Source organism: Pygocentrus nattereri, chromosome 4 (assembly GCF_015220715.1).
Source record: "Pygocentrus nattereri isolate fPygNat1 chromosome 4, fPygNat1.pri, whole genome shotgun sequence".
NCBI classification, from domain to species: Eukaryota; Metazoa; Chordata; class Actinopteri; order Characiformes; family Serrasalmidae; genus Pygocentrus; species Pygocentrus nattereri.
Genome location: NC_051214.1, coordinates 34299805 through 34318958, shown reverse-complemented (window position 1 = coordinate 34318958; position 19154 = coordinate 34299805). Strand labels below are relative to the sequence as shown.

The 19154-nt window shown below is 40.1% G+C and overlaps 1 protein-coding gene across 3 annotated transcripts in view; it reads right to left on the bottom strand.

Annotated features, from left to right (window-relative positions):
• LOC108411811 (1-phosphatidylinositol 4,5-bisphosphate phosphodiesterase beta-1) overlaps positions 1-7840 on the bottom strand; it is a 150958-nt gene extending 143118 nt beyond the window's left edge. For 2 of the 3 annotated variants that reach the window (XR_005130197.1, XM_017683573.2), the window contains exon 1: positions 7573-7839. Coding sequence is in view for 2 of the 3 variants with exons in the window: in XM_017683573.2 (XP_017539062.1) it covers positions 7573-7671 (99 nt within the window). In the remaining variant the exon portion in view is untranslated. Of the gene's footprint in view, positions 1-7572 lie in introns of all 3 variants that reach the window. The other variant, XM_017683563.2, reaches the window with a different exon arrangement.
• Between the last annotated feature and the right edge of the window lie 11314 nt (positions 7841-19154).

Below are 19154 nucleotides of genomic sequence, written 5' to 3'. Positions count from 1 at the left end.
CACTGCCTGTGGGTGAAACGGGACAGCTACTTTGTGGCTAGCCTGATGTTCCATGGGAACCCAACTTTGAGAAGAACACTAGGATAACAGTGCCAACTGTTGCAGGCGCTTTCACGTGACAAGCTTGAGTAAGAAGGCCAGTCTCAACCTTCTCCATTTCCTTTGCTGTAACTCAATCTTTCTGCACTTTAAATTCCCTGCATGAAACACACATGACAACGCCCAGAGTAGACTTCCTGCAGGGTCCAGAGAATGATTCTATTTCAGGTAATACGGCTCACTTGCACACATCCATGCTGAGACAAAAGGGAGGGAGAGATAAAGGGGGAGAAGGAGCGAGTGCGAGTTAATTGATCCTTCTGATAGGCACAGCGAGAGAATTCAAAGCGGGTGAGCTTTTGCGAGAGGGTTCCTGCAGTGGGTGGATGACTAAAAGGGAAATCAATTGCTCTATCTGAAAAAGGAGCGCTGGCCATTTGGAAAGCACTGGTTGTTACAGGGGAAGGCATTGAATAGCCAAAGCCCCAGAGACAGCTCAGTCATAGGGCAGTGAGCAGTCGCTATGTGAGAGCCTAAGGCCTCATCTCAGAGATGGCACAGACCAAAGGGGTTGTTGTCCCAAAAACATGTGGTTTTAAGACATTTCCAGTTCCATCTTACATGACATGCAGGGTTGAACTTGCCTTGTACTGGAGAGCATGCTGAGAAAATTGAGGAAAACACAGATACATTATATAACACAGATGCCAGTAACATTATAAATATCACCCAGCAGTTGTGGTAATTGTAATGTTCAATATCACAATAAATAATAAACCCACTGTTAAAAAAGCACATATGATCAAGTCTATACCCATGCAATCAAAGACAAACACTGGCAACATAATGGGGCATGATGAAGAGCTCAGTGACTTTCAACTTGGCACAGTCTTAAGATGCCACCTATCTAGCACACTTTTCAAATTTCAGTCCTGCTAGAACTACCCCAATCAACTGTATGTGCTGTTACTGTCAAGTACAAATGTCCTGCTGTGACAACAGCTTAGCTGCAAAGCGGAAAGCTCACAAAACATGACCATCAACTGCTGAAGTATGTAAAAATCATGTATTCTCAGTTGTAACACTCAAAACCCATACTGCCTCTGGAAATTAGGCCAGCACAATAACTGTTGATCAGGGAGTTTCATGGACTGGGTTTCCATGGTCGAGCAGCCACACAAGATCACTATGTACAATGTTAAGAACTGGTTGGAGTGTAAATGCGGCACCATTTAAGGTGGAACGGGAAAATTCGAAAGAGAAGCAACTTATGCTTCACAACTTTTTGGTGTCTGACCATCTCTCGTTGCAGATTTAATGTTCCAGGAAACCAACTGCAGCACTTATAAATGTGTCCATTTGTCTCCAAATATTCATCTCAGCTAAATCTCTTTCTGCCTTTTAGCTCTACTAGCTAGGAGAGACTGCGTTGCTAAGTGACCTACAGTCTGCACAGCAGTTCGGTGAGAAACAGGGTTTCACGCCATGTCGCACACGTCCAGTCTCGCAGATATTGTACTGACACAGTGACACCCTGACTCTCTAGAGCCAAATCAAATCCGGAGTTATAAAATCACTAAAGAAAACGGGCAGGACGGCTGTAGTTAACGTGCTGTGTGGACATCCATTGCCACTGGATCTTATTTCACCGTAACTGTGCATTTTATCGCAGATGAATGGCAGCAGCGTGTAATGTGCTCCAAACAAAAGCAATGAATTAGTCTTCCAGTTCACTAACCATACCACTTCATTTTATTAATAAAAGATATTGAAAGTAAAGTCTTTAAAGATCATTACAATTTTTTTTGCTTTAAAAGTACCCAGTCGTCACACAGTGAGAAAAAATAAATCCTGTATAGAATAAAAGATGCATCAATAATCGTTTTATAATCGTATCGTAGCCCTCTGAATCGTAATTGAATCAAATAGTGAGGTGCCTAAAGATTCCCACCCCAATACATGATATTGTGAAGGATATCTATAGTTCTTTTAACAATCTGTGATGTTCCTTAAAAAAAAAACATAAAAATACACTAACTCATTTGTGGAGACATCATCCAAAGATCTGTTACTGGAGCGAGTTCAAAATGTGAGCAATAGCTGCTACAGTGCTGTGAAAAAGTATTAATCCCCTTCCCAATTTCTTTTATTTTTGTCATTTGTTAAATGTTTCAGATCATCAAAATACTTTTAATATCAGTCAAAGGTAACCAAAGTAAACACAAAATCTTGCTTTTAAATGACAATCTCATTTATTGAAGGTAAAATGTTGATCAGCCCTACCTGGCTCTATGTGAAAAAAGTAACTGCCCCCTTAGCTACTTAAATCAACTAGTTAATCAAACTAAATTCAATTGATTATTGGGTTCAACCTTACTAGCCACACCCAGGCATGATTACTGCCAGACATGTTGAATCTAAAAAACACTAACAAAACCTGGCAATGTAAAGCAGGTTAGAAGGTCTCAAAAAGAAGCACGTGATGCCACATTCTAAAGAGATTCAAATACAGATGCGAAACAAAGTCACTGAAATCTATCAGTCTGGAAAGGGTTACAAAGGCTCTGGGACTTCAGCCAACCCCAGTGAGAGCCTCCATCCTCAAATGAAGAAAATTTGGAACAATGGTCAACCTTCACAGGAGTGGCCAGCTTACCAAAATTTTTACCAACAGCGCATCAATGACTCATCCAGGAGGTCACAAAAGAACCCAATGGAATATCTAAAGAACCGCCTCACTTGCCTCAGTCAAAGTCAACATACAGTTGGAGGGCACAACCACTACTGATCAAAAAGAACACAATGTCTTGTCTTGTATCTGCCAAAAAATTTTTAGATGACCAACACTTTTGGAATAATATTCCATGGACTAATGACTCAAAATTGGAATTTTTTGGAGTCCCGTTATATCTGGCATGAAGCTAACACTGCATTCCACCACAAGAACATCATACCAACAGTCAAACCTGGTGATGGTAGTGTGCTGGCCTGAGGCTGCTTTGCTTCTGCAGGACTGGGGCGACTTGTAATAAGTGGTGGGATCATGAATTCTGCTACCAAAAAAATTAAAATGACGGAAGATGTCCGTCTGTCAGTTAGCAACCTAACGCTCAAGTGCAGTTGGGTTATGCAGCAGGACAATGATCCAAAGCGAACAAGCCCCCTTAGGTCCCCCTTAGAATGGCTCGAAAGCAACAAAATTCCTGTCCTGACTCGAATCCCATTGAGATGCTGTGGCAAGATCTTAAATGTGCAGTTCATGCTGGAGAGCTCTCCACTATAGCAACATTACAATAATTTTGCAAAGAAGAGGATGCCAAAATGAATCCACAGCAATGTAAAAGACTCATCACAGGTTACTGCAAACTGCCAAGGGTGGCCCAACCAAAAATCTTCAATAAAAGGAATGCTACATTTTGAGTTGCGTCATCTTTATCTTATATCAAAATTACTTGGATGATCCAAAACAGGGGTGGCCAACCTCTCAGACACCAAGAGCCAGAAAAAAAGCTCATTACTACTAGGAGCCACAGGCTATATATTTACACAAACATTTATAGTTTTTAAAACCATTTTCCAGAACCAGCGCATGGTTCTGCTGCGACGTTCTCCTTGCAGGGAGAGGGGCAGGGGTGTAGCATCACCGTAGCAACCGACTTTGGCTTCTTCCAGCATGGAAAATATGCCAACGTATGCTACAAGCATGTGACAAAATTAAATATATATTTAATTCATTTATTATTATTATTATTATTATTATATAAAAATTGTAAATAGAAGAGCCACATATGTGCAGGCAAAGAGCCGCGGGTTGGCCACCCCGATCTAATACAATTAAGAAATTGGGTAAGGGGTAAATGCTTTTTAATAGCACTATACTTCTCCATTCAAGCAGCTGTCAAGTGCTAATTCTGAACGACTGAAACAGACAACTTGACAGGGATGCTAATTGCTTCAGATTGCTACTCGGTTCATGAGTCAGAGAGTTGGCTTTGCAGTTGGCTCGGAGTGAATAAGCCACGTTAGAAAATCCTCTCCTGCATTCATTTCAACCAGAAGGCAAGAGCCAGACTCTATATTCAAACACAACCCTAAGCAAACCTGTAAAGCTCAGTTTAATTTGGAGCCTTATAATCCTTGCCAAAAACAACATACATCTTGCACTTCTCTTTATGTTATTTATTTATGTTTTATAAGACAATGAAATAGATAAAAATATACTCCACTATTTTTGAGGGAAAAAAAAAACAATGGATAATTTGGAATGATCAAAATGAAATAAATAAGTGTAAAAGTTAGCACTTTTTTCCAAATCTATATCAAAAAGGTATCACATCATGATGCAAAAACAGCAATATGTATCCCATCATGAAATCTGCATATCACTGCACCCCTAGTGTACAGCAGTGGTGTTCCTGCTTGGATGGGAACTGAACCTCCAATCTCTCATGGGTGGGGCGGAGCTATTGACAACTTTCCATTTGATTGAGATGCACCTAGCACTTGTGACTGTACATGCACAAGTACATGCCGGAGCTAAAAACAGGACACTGAATTATTGGTTATCATCATCAGCTATAATTATACCATTAATAATGAAGACATTTAAGTTATTGCTCAAAATCAGCTGCTGGCATATTTTGCACCCCTAGTTTTAACTGATTCTGCTCACAATTCACTGACTGACACATCCTTAGCTCATTCTACTGAATGCTGGACAATGCAGAACTGAAAGGTTATACTGTAGGCACCTCTAACAAATATAACCATTATAGCAGGGCCAAGGAACTCAGCAGAGCTCGTCTTTAATCTGCAGAGACCACACCAACAGCGAGCTGTCACGCCTGCAGCTAGTGAATGTGAGAAACACTGGCAAAGCTGAAAAGCTCTCCATATCATCCATATCTAAGGCGCAACTTTACATCACATCACAGAACACAAACACATGTATCTCCCACAGCTTACGTTAGAATGTGGGAAAAGAAGCAGCAGAGAAATACTGACGTGAGAGAGAGAAAGAGAGAGGGAGGAAGGAAGGAGTGAACAGGACAAATATGTTTGAAAAGGGGGGAACTTCGGAAAGGGCTGCTGGATATGAGGTCTGGAGCAGGGCCATAGGAGGGCCCACACCCATACCAGTGGCATGCTGGGAAAACAAGGGAAAGGGGTTTAGAACAGGCCAAAACAGCCCTGCCACTGCAGCCCCAAAGACTGATGGACAGGGCTGCACACACGCACACACAGCAGTGAGCAGTGGGAAAGAGATCCATGAATGTATAATTTATGACTTCCCTGTGGTGTTTTGGAGCATCTTTCATGAATGACTTCTGTTTCTGTCAAAAGCTGAATCACCTCTTCACAATGGAAATGTAAAAATACAGCAGCATGGAACAACTCAGGCAGCTATGAACCCCATAACACATCTGCACTGGCCTGAGTTTCTCACTGCTCAATCTTAAAACCTACAAAAGCTCATCTCAAAACCTCAAAGCCTGATATTTTTAAAGTCTTAAAGGAAAGGTTGAGAAAAAAAAATCTAATTTACCCAATTTTTCCCCCTCACTCTGAACACATAGTAGCGCACAACAGTCAGAGACCATTTCATTTAATAGCCAGTCAAAATGGCCTTTGAGTACAGGTTATTCAATTTTCAGCATCAGGAAAAAAAGCAAAAAAAGCATATGTAACAGACAGTTACACAGAAGCTTCAACAACTAAACATAATGTCGATTTTTCAGTGTTTAGCTTGGTCACACTGCATTTATTATGGTTTCCATCCTTTAATGAAACTTTTCATTCAAACTTAAATCAGTCCTATAAAGAAATCTACAGGTATATTTTTCCACACCTCTAAAGTTCAGTCTTAGAAGTCGATTGCATTTTGTTCTTCTTATGATCCAAGTAATCCCAAACACATTCAGTGATGTTGAGGCCTGAACCCTGGGGTGGTCAGTCCATTGTTCGGAAACACCAGCAATCTGCAATTTTTCTTCTTTTCTTTTCTCAATAACAGCTTCTTTACAACTGCACACCCTTTCAGACTCAGAGCGTTGAGTTGTCTTCTCACAGTGGAAAGATGCACAGAAACACCTGTGGATTTTTTCATATCTGAAACAAGAGTGGAGCTCGATTTTCTCCTCTCTCTCAAAAATGAAAGCTTTAAGCACTGATTATCTCATTGTGACTGTTCAAGTGTTCCATGTCCGAGCTGTCCATGTCCAGAATAAATACTAGTAGAAACTGGTGTTGCACATTAGTTGTTAGCTACATTGGCTTCATAACTCCAGCACAAAACTAAATATGCAAACTTCATGTGCTGACCGATTACATTTAGGATGAGAGGATTTTTTTTATTAATATAGTCTTTTTAAGAAATCAGAAAAGTCCAGATCTGTTCCTTCATCTCTGTTGCTCAGAATCCTTTTGAAGAAGTCTGTAGACATTAGTCTGTTTGAATAAATGGATTATATAAATGCCAATGTTACACCATGCGAGGTAGCTACACACGTGTCCTTTCTTACCAATCCATGTGTGAGGAGCAGTACATCACCCAAAATGATCTGCCTAGATATTCTCAGTGCTGGTAAAAAAAAAAAAAAAAATCACATTCACCACAAAACAAACAACTTAATAAATATTTATCCCAACTTAGTTCACCACAACCATTACACATGCTCCTTTTAGATCTTTTTAATGCATAACCTAATGGGCTGACACAACTGCAAGTGATCCAGCTGCTTCCTCCTCTGATGACTCCTGATGTATAGGTTCTCTTTCATATACAAAATTGGCCAACATGGAAAACTATTGCTCTTTAATGATCATCACTGCTACATGAATATCAGAACAGCAAACTGATCCTCATTTAAAAGTTATAAGCTTTTGTCATACACAAGTCTCTCCCATGTAGTGGATGTACCAGATACCCGTCAGATGAGAGTGGAAGGTAAAGAAAGCAACTAATTTATGGGAAAAATCACTGGGAATACATAGTATTCATGTACCCACGTTAAAAAAATAAGGTTTTTCAAAGATTTTTAATACAGGCAATGATTCTATCGAGAGCCATGAGCGCTATACAGAACCATTTCATGTTAATGGTCCTGCATAGTGAAATAGTTCTTCGGATTGATGGAGAATGGGTTGTATATGGTTCCAAACAGAATCAGTGGCTCTATAGAACTCCAAAAAGGGGGTTTTCTATTGTTACAAGCTTGACATCCTTACAATGTTATAACGTTTCTAGGTGCTATATAGAACCGTTTTCAAAAAGGTAGTATAAAGAACCATATGCAACACATTCTCCATCAATCCAAAGAATTTAAGCATGCACATGGTTCTATATAGAACTCATGGTTTTACACAGAGCCACTGTCTGCTTAGGGACCCCTATTAAGCTGTCACATTACATTTATACAGTATCTTCCAAACTGCATGAAGGTGAATGAGGAACCTAATACTGGAACTCAGTGTAGCAGCGCTGCACCAGCTGCTGCTCCAACAGTTACAGTAGCCAGAGAAGCCGCTACTTACATCCTCCCATTTCATGAACTTGCTCCCCCTCTTTAGACTCTCTGGCACGGCCACAGGTTTGAGCTTCAGCGCGTGCACTCCCGGCTGTGCTCCGGCCATCTGGACAGTGGACGGCGGGCCAGAAAGAACGGACAAACTCCTGTTATCCTGCTGCAAACTTCAGCCCGAAGTGTCCCTCTTTAGAGAAGAGAGCAGTGGACGGCCGGCGCTCTGTTCCCCATCCTGCCGCAGCTCCCTGCGCTGGACTAAACGGACAGCCGAACGGACGGAGCCTCGCACCCCGCGCGGACTCTGAAGGAGCTAAAGCGAGCGAGTGAGTGAACACGCGCCTCCATTTATGAAGAACCAATGCCCGTGAGGCTGCGCACTAGCGCCGCCCCCCGGTCAGCTTTCACCCAACACTCAGGTTTATACAGATCATTCAAATACGACGGCGCTCGCTCAGTTCATTCAGTTTCACATCGTTCTGCGCTCCACTGCAGTGCTGAGAACGACCCACCACCCCAATAATAGCTATAGCTGCTCAGTGGTGGTCCCGTGGGGGTCTTGAGCATTGATGGATGAGTTGAAAAAGGCAACCGATCAGCAAAGAAAGGGAGTGCACTTACATTTTGTACAGAGTGTTCAGAATAGAGTTACATTTGACATTTTTAGAAAAACGCTTTCAGAATATTTACCCATTACATTAAAAACTATGTTTACAATATTTCAAAGAAATCCCACAAATACTTGTTTATTAACTATTTTAAATCAGCACATGGCAATGTAAAGACAGACTTTAAAGAAGAACTCAAAAAACGGCTTCTTTGCCAGCACTGAAGCTCCTGCTAAAGCCTGAGTGGACTGATAAACCAGACTGATGAGCCAGTCATTAATCTCAGCATTACTCTTCTGAGGGATGATGGAACTGGACAGTCTCCTCAGTAGTGGACATGTTCACCAGTGATAAGCTAAGTATACGATGCTGTACTGGACTCATGCAGGCGTTTTGTGACAAGTTACCTTGTTAACTGAAAATAATGCAAACTGGTTGCTTCACAGAGGCAAAATAATGTTGAGAATTTTGTAATTTTATTTTAAAATAATTGATTTCTTTTATGAACATGTTGACAGAAGAAATACACAAAGAAAGCTGCCAACCAGCAACACAGAGAGACAGCATGAATTAAATCAAAATGATAACCACAGAGCTTTATTGAGATGTATTCTAAATGTATTCTGAATATGTTACTTTTTTTAATATTGTGATGGATTTTATAACTGAATATATTTAGGACAATGTATTCAGTAATCACTCATCTCTACTTTTTCAAAGTATTTTGCCCAACCTTGATGGTAAGTGGACCCGGTACAATGGATAATGCGTGTAGACAAAAGGCAGATGTACCTAATAAAGTGACCAGTGAGACTATATGTGCAGAATTATCCAGACATTCTTGCTGCTTAGTGAACTACTTTAAGGTGCATTCATTGCTGCTGCAAATGTCTGGAACTACACATTGGTATCTGACCTCACAAATGCTTCTGAGATCCTCAGAACAATGTTCAAACATTTAGTGTAAAGCCTTCTCAAAAGAGAAGAGGCTGTTACTGCAGCAATAGGGGAACAAAATGCCTATCAATGCCCTTGATTTCAGAAGACACACTGGATGAGCAGCTGTCTGCAAACTATTAGACAAATAACATAAGATGAAGTGAGACTTAATGATTTCCCATCTGAGTTTCTTGAAAGCTGAAGTTTGTGGAATACTAGAGTCAAGTAACTTTCTGATTTTCTTTCTGCAGAAAGTTTAATGTAGCCATTCTCTGTATAGCCCTGAGGCCATGAGCATGTTTAAGTCTGGTATTTAGAGGGTATTTGGTATATGATCTTCACCCTCCTGTATTTCCAGAATGGAGTTGTCAAGCCAGTAATGTGACCTGAACACAAGGCTAATGATCCACTACTGAATGTTATAAGTCTGAATAACATTTCAAAGAGTTATACTGTAGCCTTTCTCTTATGTAGGCCTGTTGAGGGGTCTTTTTAACATCCTTATCTGTCAAGCATTGATGTAGACATGCCTTTGTGGCATCTTCACAGCTATCAGAATGATAGTGCCATATTTTTTCTTTTCGAAAAGCAGAGAGAATTGTTAGCCTGCTGTATTATTAATTGCATCTGCCAAATCCGAAGCTCCCATGGGCTTTATTTGCACTCATTTGAAAGTCAAAGAAAACAATACACTTGAAAGAAAATTCATAACATTCCACTTTATACACAACACTCATCTTTCAAAAGACAAATTCTTATGTTTAAATTTCAGGACCTATCTTCAGTCTTTGATGGTTGATGGATCATGTAAACATGCCCTGCCTGTGAATGCAAAGCATAAACTAAGGCACCATCATATTTTCACACTTTTGATTCCTACATTAATAACATTACTAACTGATAGAGCGTAATAAAGAAGTGCTGCATTTTTACCAGATGAAAACCTTCAGTGAGCTTATGGCAGGTATGCACACTAGAATGCAATCATAAAGAGCTTATAGAAATGATAGCATACATTCTGGAGATAAATGATCACATAGTGTGAGAGGCTGAATATGGGAAGTGACATATCAGGCATCTGCAGAAGTCATTTGTTCCATTATCTTGAACACACTATGAAAGTGACAGCTGTTTCATAAGGCTTTTCTCTGCTGTGCAAGGTACGCTGCATTGCTTTATAACTTTATCCACATCGTCCCTTGCATGAATCCTTTCATGTAAAAAATAAGGAAATGTATCGCCCTCTACTGTATAGCCTGTTGCAATGCAGCTTGGCAGAAGGCACCTCAAACAAGTTATCACTGGAGTGAATGAAGTAGCTACTGCATTCCCTACGAATTCTTCACTGCAGTAGTAGTTGTCATAACAAACCGAATATTGTAGAGTCTTAAAAAGGCTTAATAGTACACAGCACTGTGATGCAGGCCACTGTTTGGCTAGACATCACAGCTTTGAAGCTTTTCTGGTCTGCTTTAGCCTACCTCAAGTTTTATGTCCACTCCTCACTGCTTGCAGGATGGCAGTGACTAATGTTTGCCCTCCAGCAGCCTTTTAATTTTGCAATCAACTTTGCAATGGTCTTGCAACGGTCTTTGCAACAGACTTGATCTTGAGAAGTATTTACGACTCTTTGAAAGTCTCCAGAAATTGCTGCCATTTTAGATCATTATTCATTCACGCTGGTGGGTTCTGGTTACCAAGCAGTCAATGCATTTCTGAGCTTTTATTCCCAAAAACATTGATACCTGAAGGATCAAGATTATACTTCAGGTTCATCCATAATATGTTGTTTAATACCCTTGTGCAAAACAAACATCTAGCAGGGGGAAAGGGCTGATAAATTGTTTAATATATAATTCAACACTATTTTGTTTAGAGTGAGAGCCTACTATATCATATCATTAACAGTACTGTAAAAAAATAATTGCCTCTTTTTTCACATTAGTCACACTAAATTGTTTCAGAACGGAATACAATATGAAATATGACAACGGGAACACGAGGAAGCAGAAAACAGTTTTTAAATAATCATTTCATTTATTGAAGGCAAAAGGTTATGCAATATCAATCATGTGAAAAAGTAAATGCTCCCCCAACTTAACTAGTTTAGTTGTGCCACCCTTAGCAGCAACAACTGCAACCATATGCTTGCTATAATACTACTGTAATGCGCTACTGTCAGGATGTACGAGCAGGAATTTAAACAAACTCCAACTAGTCCAAAACGCCGCAGCTAGGGTCCTCACTAAAACTAGAAAATTTGAGCATATTAGTCCAGTGCTATCATCACTTCATTGGCTACCTATTAAATTCCGTATTGATTATAAAATCCTTTTACTGACTTATAAAGCCCTACATGGTCTTCCTCCTGAATACCTGCAAGACATTATTTCTCATTATGAGCCATCACGACCACTCAGATCCCAGAGCGCTGGCTTATTAATAGTTCCTAGAATTCAGAAGGTTTCAGCTGGGGGAAGAGCTTTTTCTTATAAAGCCCCCAAACTCTGGAATGATCTTCCAGAAACTGTTCGGGACTCAGACACAGTCTCAATCTTTAAGACTAGGCTGAAAACACACTTGTTCAGTTTAGCTTTTGGTAGGTAATGTTCCCCCTAAAATAAAGGCAGCAGATCCAGGGGTCCATGGACACAGGGAATTATAGTAAACTGAGACGCTGGTGCTGTCGTCCCGCTGCTCACACGCGGTCACTCAAGTTTGTGGATGGTGGAGTGGAGGGATGCCGAACTGTTTCAGAATGCTGCCGTGTCTGTGTGTCCTTCTGGTTCTCTCCTTTTAGTTAAGCTGTCATAGTCAGATCTGCCGGAGGTCAGATCTGCCGGAGTCATTAGCCACACTCTGTAAATGTTTACATTCCCTGTTTATGTACAAATGGATAGAACAAAACTAATTCCATCTACCTGCTTTTTTTCCGAGTATACAACCGCCCACATGTTCCGGCTGGACACTGAAGGATGACTGACTGCCGAGCCCTCCTGCTACCCACTTCAGACCAGCTGCCCACGCCCCAGCTACCACCAACTACCTTGGATGAGCTGCCCACCCTACGTTGATGTTCTCATAGACTCCTAGATATTCCTAATATCAATATTACTGCTGATAATATTAGTAGTATAATCACTTGTACGTAGTTTGACCAGAGGAGGATGGGTCCCCCCTGGTGAGCCTGGTTCCTCCCAAGGTTTCTTCCTCAGTTCTGAGGGAGTTTTTCCTTGCCACTGTTGCCCCCAGCTTGCCCACTGGGGGGTTTCTGTACATTCTGTACATTCTTACAGTCCTGTTGGAACTTTGTCTTTTCTGAAATTCTGTAAAGCTGCTTTGTGACAACATCCATTGTAAAAAGCGCTATACAAATAAATTTGATTTGATTTGATTTGATATAACTGAAAATCAGTTTTTCATAATGTTGTGGGGGGAATTTTGCACTCTTCTTTAAGGAACTGCTTTAATTCAGCCACGTTGGAGGGCTTTTGAAAGTGAGCTGTCTACTTCACCTAACACTGCATCTCAATAGGGTAAAGTCAGGACTTTGACTAGGCCACTACAAAGTCCACTGCTTATTTTATTTCTTTTGAGGTCCTAAGAGGTGGACTCTTGTGCTTAAGCTCGTTGTCTTGCTGTATTACCCAATTGAGCTTTAAGACATGAACAGATGTTCTACCTGGTTAGTAGTTTTTGCCATTGCCACTGCTTCATGGATACCACTCTTGCCCAGTCTCTTTCTAATAAAAACATGAACACTGACCTTTTCAAAGAAGAGCAAGCCTGAGCTTCTTAGAGCTTCATCTGGCTTCTTTTATGACTTCCTGCATGAGCCGTCGCTGTGTTCTTGGAGGAATTTTTGGGGTAGACACTTCTGGAAAGTTTCACCAATGCTCCAAGTTTTCTCTACTTGGAGATAAAGGCACTCACTGTGAGTCTCAGAATCTTAAATGTCATTTTTGCAACCTTTTCCAGACTAATATACTTCAATACCTTTCTTTCTCATCTCATCTGGAATGTTTGTTTGTGGAGTAGCGTGCTATTTGTTGAGATTTTTTAGCCTACATTCTTCATTCTTCAAGGGCTCTTTAGTAAAGACAGTGGGGTTTATATAAGCATTTGCATGCTTAATGTATTCTTTGTATGGTGAAATGGTTCTTCAGATTGATGGAGAATGTGTTGTATATAGTTCTATGTAGTATCGTTTTGAAAAGGGTTCTTTATAGCAACAACCTTGACATTGTAACAATAAAAAAACCCTTTTTGGTGCTATATAACAATATTTTCAAAAAGGTTCTATATAGAACATTATACAGCCCATTCTGCATAAATCAGTCTCCATGCAATTCCTTCAATTTCACCATGCAAAGAACTCTTTAAGCATACAAATAGAACCATTGTCTTTACCAAGACATTTTCACACAGAGCCAGTTGGAGATGAATAAGTTTTTTTCCTTTAATCAATTAAATGATCTTTTAAAAACTGTATTTAGTTTTTTTTCTTATTGTCTTTGTGTTGCATTAAATTTAGTTTAAATATCTGAAACAATAGTGAATAGGTTTTCACAGCACTGTATACACAATGGCCTCTTTATTACATATACTCATGTAATATTAGGTAGAACAGCCTGAACTTTTCACAGCATGGATTAAACAAGGTGCTGGAAACATTCCTCAGGGATTTTGCTCCATAAAGAGTCTAAAGACTGAGTATAGTGAATAAAAATCCTTGGTACCAGCAAGTTTAGCACCAATGATCATCAAAGGAGATTATATCATGCATCACTTCTACTGTTTCGTCCAGAAATAATTGAACTGATCATGTTTACATGCTTATATCAGCAATCAACAATCCTCCTCCTGCAGAGTTTTGAATTTAACATGCTAGATAACCCCCTCCTTCCTTATCACCCAGTGCTAGCACACCTGTTCCAGCCTATCAAGTCTCTGCAGGAAGGTACTATTAGGAAGATAGATGTCCAGAAGCAAGGTTGATGACCACTACTTTATTTATTGACCTGCAGCCACATGAGCCACTGTTTGGAGTAACAGGCTATTTGTGAAAAAGAGCAGGTGCACCTAATAAAGTGGCCCCTGAGAGTCTATTAAACTGGTTAAGGGAACTTGCCATAACAGATTTTCATTTGCAGTAGTATATTAGATGCAGTTACTTCCTTACATGTTAAACTGTAGGTTCTATGGCTAGATAGAATGAACATGAATGCATTTCTCTTATTGTTGGCAGAATTAAGGTCTACAGTATGTAATTCTTTAGCTGGTTATGTTGCTGTTATGATATTATAGGCTTCTTTGTCTTGAAAGGATGAAACTGAGAAGTAAATAGAGTGATAGCTGGCTTGACTTTGTAAGTGTAACATGATGCCACCACAATTTTAGTACATTTTAAAACAAAAGTTACACAGCTCACTTCATATAAGGCAGGGGTGTCCAACCTTGTCCACAAAGGGACGGTGTGGGTGCAGGTGTTCGTTCATAAAACAGAGCACACCTGACTCCACTCGTTTTATCAATCAGTCTCAGTTTTCAGATAACCGTGTGTGCTGCTGCTTTGTTGCAACAAAATCATGCAGCCACACTGGCCCCTTGTGGATAAGATTGGACTCCCCTGATATAATCTAAAGAACTAGGTATTGGCAGTTGCCTACAAATAGTATGACTAATGTAGCAGTCTAGGAGATTGTAATGGGAAGTGGAATTCAAAATGCTCAGAAGTGAATGAGTGGAGAAAGTCACATGTACCATCAGGTCATTTCCATCAAGTTGGAAATGTCAAAATAAAAGTAGATAACTGTAACCCTGCCCTCCTTGATCGGCTCCTACATTACATCAAAAAATACAGAGAGATGTGCTGGACACCAGAGCAGCGTGCTATTAGGCCTTATTGTACATGGGTCAAGTTCAGTGCAGAGGTGGGATCTACATGTTTATTAGAATATCTGAGTAGTGGCAAATGGCCAGTGGTTTGCAACAATCTTTTGAACTTATTTGGTGTCTTGTTTGTGTAGGATCGCACTCTTGTAACTCTCGTTATGGGAGAATTATGCAAATCTGAGCCTGCATCCTGGTTTACGCCTCCCAGATGAAAAAAACAATAATACTCATACATGACAGTAGTGGAATGAAAATGATAATGGCAGCATTAAAACTTGCTTTATTGTCAGAAGAAAGTTGAAAGCCATGGTTGTTATTCATGGGGGAACCAGGAGATGGTGCTGTGGGTCAGACAGAACCATCCAATTCAGATTGTTACTCTGATTCTGATGAGTTTGGGGTTGTTCTGGGCAGAAAGCTGAGACTTTAATATTATATAAAGCTACACAAGTTGCCTTATGAATGCAGCTGGGAGAACTTCTGCATTGTATAAGTACATCAGTTTTTCCTGATAGTATAAGGGAAGAGCACAGCAGCAGTGGGAGTGTGAATGATACTGCAACCACTCATGGCCTGCTTATGAGCAGAGGTGGGTAGTTCAAGTCCAGAAAGTGAAAATCCTCCCCAGGATTTTGTTCCAACAACTTGGTTTCTCTAATTAGCTCAAGCCCTTAGTCAAGAGGTTCAGGCAGTTGGAACAAAATCTTGGGTTGGATTTTAATTTTCTGGACCTGAACTAGCCACCTCTACATAGAAGAGAGAGAGAGAGAGAGAGAGAGAGAGAGAGTGTGTGTCTGTGTGTGTGTGTGTGTGTGTACACACTCTGAGAATATGTTGATCTACTACATCTGTGTGTTTACCAAGAAAACACCTGAGGGGTTCTGTTAATGAAGATTGATGTTTGGGAAGGTTTCAGGTGCAAAGAGGGATATAACTGGCAGTAAGTACATATTCTGGGAACATCAACCTGCACTGCCAATTTGGGGAACGTGCAGAGAATTCTGATGTACCATAGTAACAACACCTGCTCCTTACATCAGCAACAAGCACTGCTTTACTCTTAAAAATAAAAGTTTTATTTGAAATGATGCAATAGAAACAACACATTTAGTTTTCTGAAGAATATTATAACGGATTGTTCTTTTGAACCCTTTTCATGGTAGGCATAAAATACATCTTCCGCCTGTTTTGTAAGTCCCTCTTTTGACCTATGCATTTTTCAAAAGCGCTAATAAAATAAATTCATTTGTATTTTGGAAATATGTATAGGACTGCATGATAGCTGCAGTTTTGCCGTCTATTTGATCTCAGCACGGACATCCGTGTGGAGACAAATGAATTGTTTTCACAGCAGGGGTTTCTTATCCCTCTGCTTTTGGTCCTCATTGCTCAGTAGCAGCTCAACACAGCAGAGTCACACAAATAGTGAACAGTGTGTCAGTTATGGTGAAATATTTTACTTGAATATATTCATTATTAACTTTCAAATCGATTTCCACTAGGAGAGGCTGCAGAAAGAGGCCACATAACTTTTTTGTGTTTTGATGATGATTGGTATAAAGTTTTTAAAGTTTAAAACCTCTCCATACAATGCAGAGCTTCTACACCAAATAAAGGTTTTCCTAGAACTCTACATCTGTAACACTCAGACAGAGTTGCTAGACGCAAATGCAGAGTCTTTTAATAATCAAAGTCCCTAGAGCAAGATCGTAGAACCAACAGGCAAAGAGTCAAGAAAAACCAGGAAAAACCAAAACAGTGAAAACAGCTCAACAGCGACACCAAGAGAGGCAATACCTCACAAAGAGACAGCGTGAGATTTCGGGTTATAAAGGGCTGATGAGTAGACTGTAGGTAGGTGTGTGAGTCTGGGAGGAGTCAGCCTCTCTATATCCAGAGAAGCTGATCTCTGGATGGAGGAACGGCCAGTAGGTGTGACAACATCCAAGCTAACAACCATTTAGCAACTTTTTACATGATGTTGATTCATTAAAAAAGGTTCTTAACACTTGCATCTTGCTTACTAAAAGTAGCTCTCTAAATTCTAGTTCTAGAATTTTCCTTTGAAAGCGTATTTAGCAAAATAGAGTTTTTTTATATCAAAGAACCCTTTTGATACCTTTATTTTTAAGAGTGTTGGTGCAGAACTGGTTCTATAGCAGTATTTAACAGAAATGTGACACTTTTTTGACCAATACCATTCAAAAGCCTGTGTTCAATAAATCCTAAAGGTTTCTTGAGCGTATTAGCTCATTCAGTATGCATTGTTCCAAGTTCATCTTGCAGGAGTGTGTGTTTGTGGAAGGTGAAACCTCAGACTGACCTGGGGAACACGCTTTGACAATTAGCAGTCTGACTACTGGATCAAGTGCAATTGAAAACAAGACTGCAGCACGTCACAATGGTCCATTCATGAAAGCAGGGCTGCAGCTTTTCATTTTTATGAATGCAACCAGAAGCGCCTCAGTCAGTGCAAGACCTCCTTTATGGATCAGAATGAGGGTCGAGAGCTGCAGAGTTTGAGGTTTAATGCAGTCACATCCTGCACAGGTCTCCCACTTTACTTAACACCCTGTCACCCAAGCTGGTTTTTTTATTCCTGTAGGTGATGGAGGAGCTCTGCTTCTATTCCAAACAGCAAGATATGCAGCCTAACTTAGCACTGAGACTTCACAGATGGGTCAGACTCCCTAAACAGGAAAATCTTCTCAAAGCAAGATATTTGGTTGAGATGTTGTGGCAGACTACTTACAAGAATATTACAATAATACAGGGGCGCACAGCTCCGATCCTGGAGGGCTGGTGTACAGCACAGTTTGGTAGTTCTCCTGCTCAAAACACAACCTGGCAGGCAAATCACTTAACTGTGCCCTATGCAAATCTGCACCAACTGCAATCACAAGGGAAAATCCAAGTTCTTTCAGTACTTTAATTAGAAAGGAATGAGCAACCACAGCAGTCTTTATTTAAAAGCAGTAAAGTAGGCTTCATTTCAGCATTCAAGCTTTGCCTTTGAAATTCAAACAGCTTTCAATATTATTGGGCATCATTCCCCAAGCATTCTTACGAAGAACTTTCTTCTTAAAACAAACTTACACAGTTTTCATGAAGATTCTGACATTTACCAGTGTTTTCTTATCTGGGATTTGTTCTTAGGTAAGAATAGAATCTACGCACACTCATGAGCACAAAGGTGCAAATAGTTCTCAGGATTAAGAACATGACTTTTCTGGGGAACAAATTTAAAGAAAAAACTTAGGAATATAGTGGTGAATGAGGCCCACTGCTGTTTACACACTCAGACCCCCGTTTTCTCTAACACACATCAGCTTAGCCAATAAAGGGTTGGGAGAGAAAAGCACAATGGCAAGGCTAAAACAGCACTGTATTTGCCTTAATAAATCAAATGTCTTTAGAGTGAGACTCAACAGTTTAATGTCCAGTTAGTAGCACAGGGCACCAGACACCAGACTCTCAGGTCAAGGACCAGAAACCTCACAACTTTAGTTACACACACATAGATGTCACACAGACACAGAAGTACAGCTTTACATGTAGAAGCTTTTTCTAGCTTTAAGAAAAATAAATAAACTTGCTATTGAACTAGGTAGCTAGCTATTGCTTACGAACTAGACTATGGCATTAGTTGTTTTAGACCAGACAAGAGCTACAGCTTAAGGTATACAACAAGCTTCTTGCTTACTTTACCTCACGTTTTAAACATAGTGGCCAGACAAACTCGTTATGCTAAAATTTCCAAAAGTGTCCACAAGGTTTCTAACAGTCAGCAAGGTAAGCGTTTTGGTTCGTTGTGATGTAAATGAAACAAAGGGACATGAAAGATCCTGTGTCTAAAAGGCATATCACTGTCAAGCAAGACATGACACGAACAAGAGAGTAATGGCTAATATAACACAGTCCAAATGCTGCTGCCTTGGAAAATGATATTAGACTGCTTCCTTTGCCCCATGATGCTTTGACAGAACTCAAATGGTATAAGTGTGAAAAGACAATATGTTAAATGTTGACGACATGATAGCAATATATAAATAAACTAAAATGTAAATTATTTTCCTTGTTGGGATGCTTGAATGCTTTTGTGTCAACATATGTGATTGATCTGTCAACACAGGCAAGAACCTGCATGAGAGAA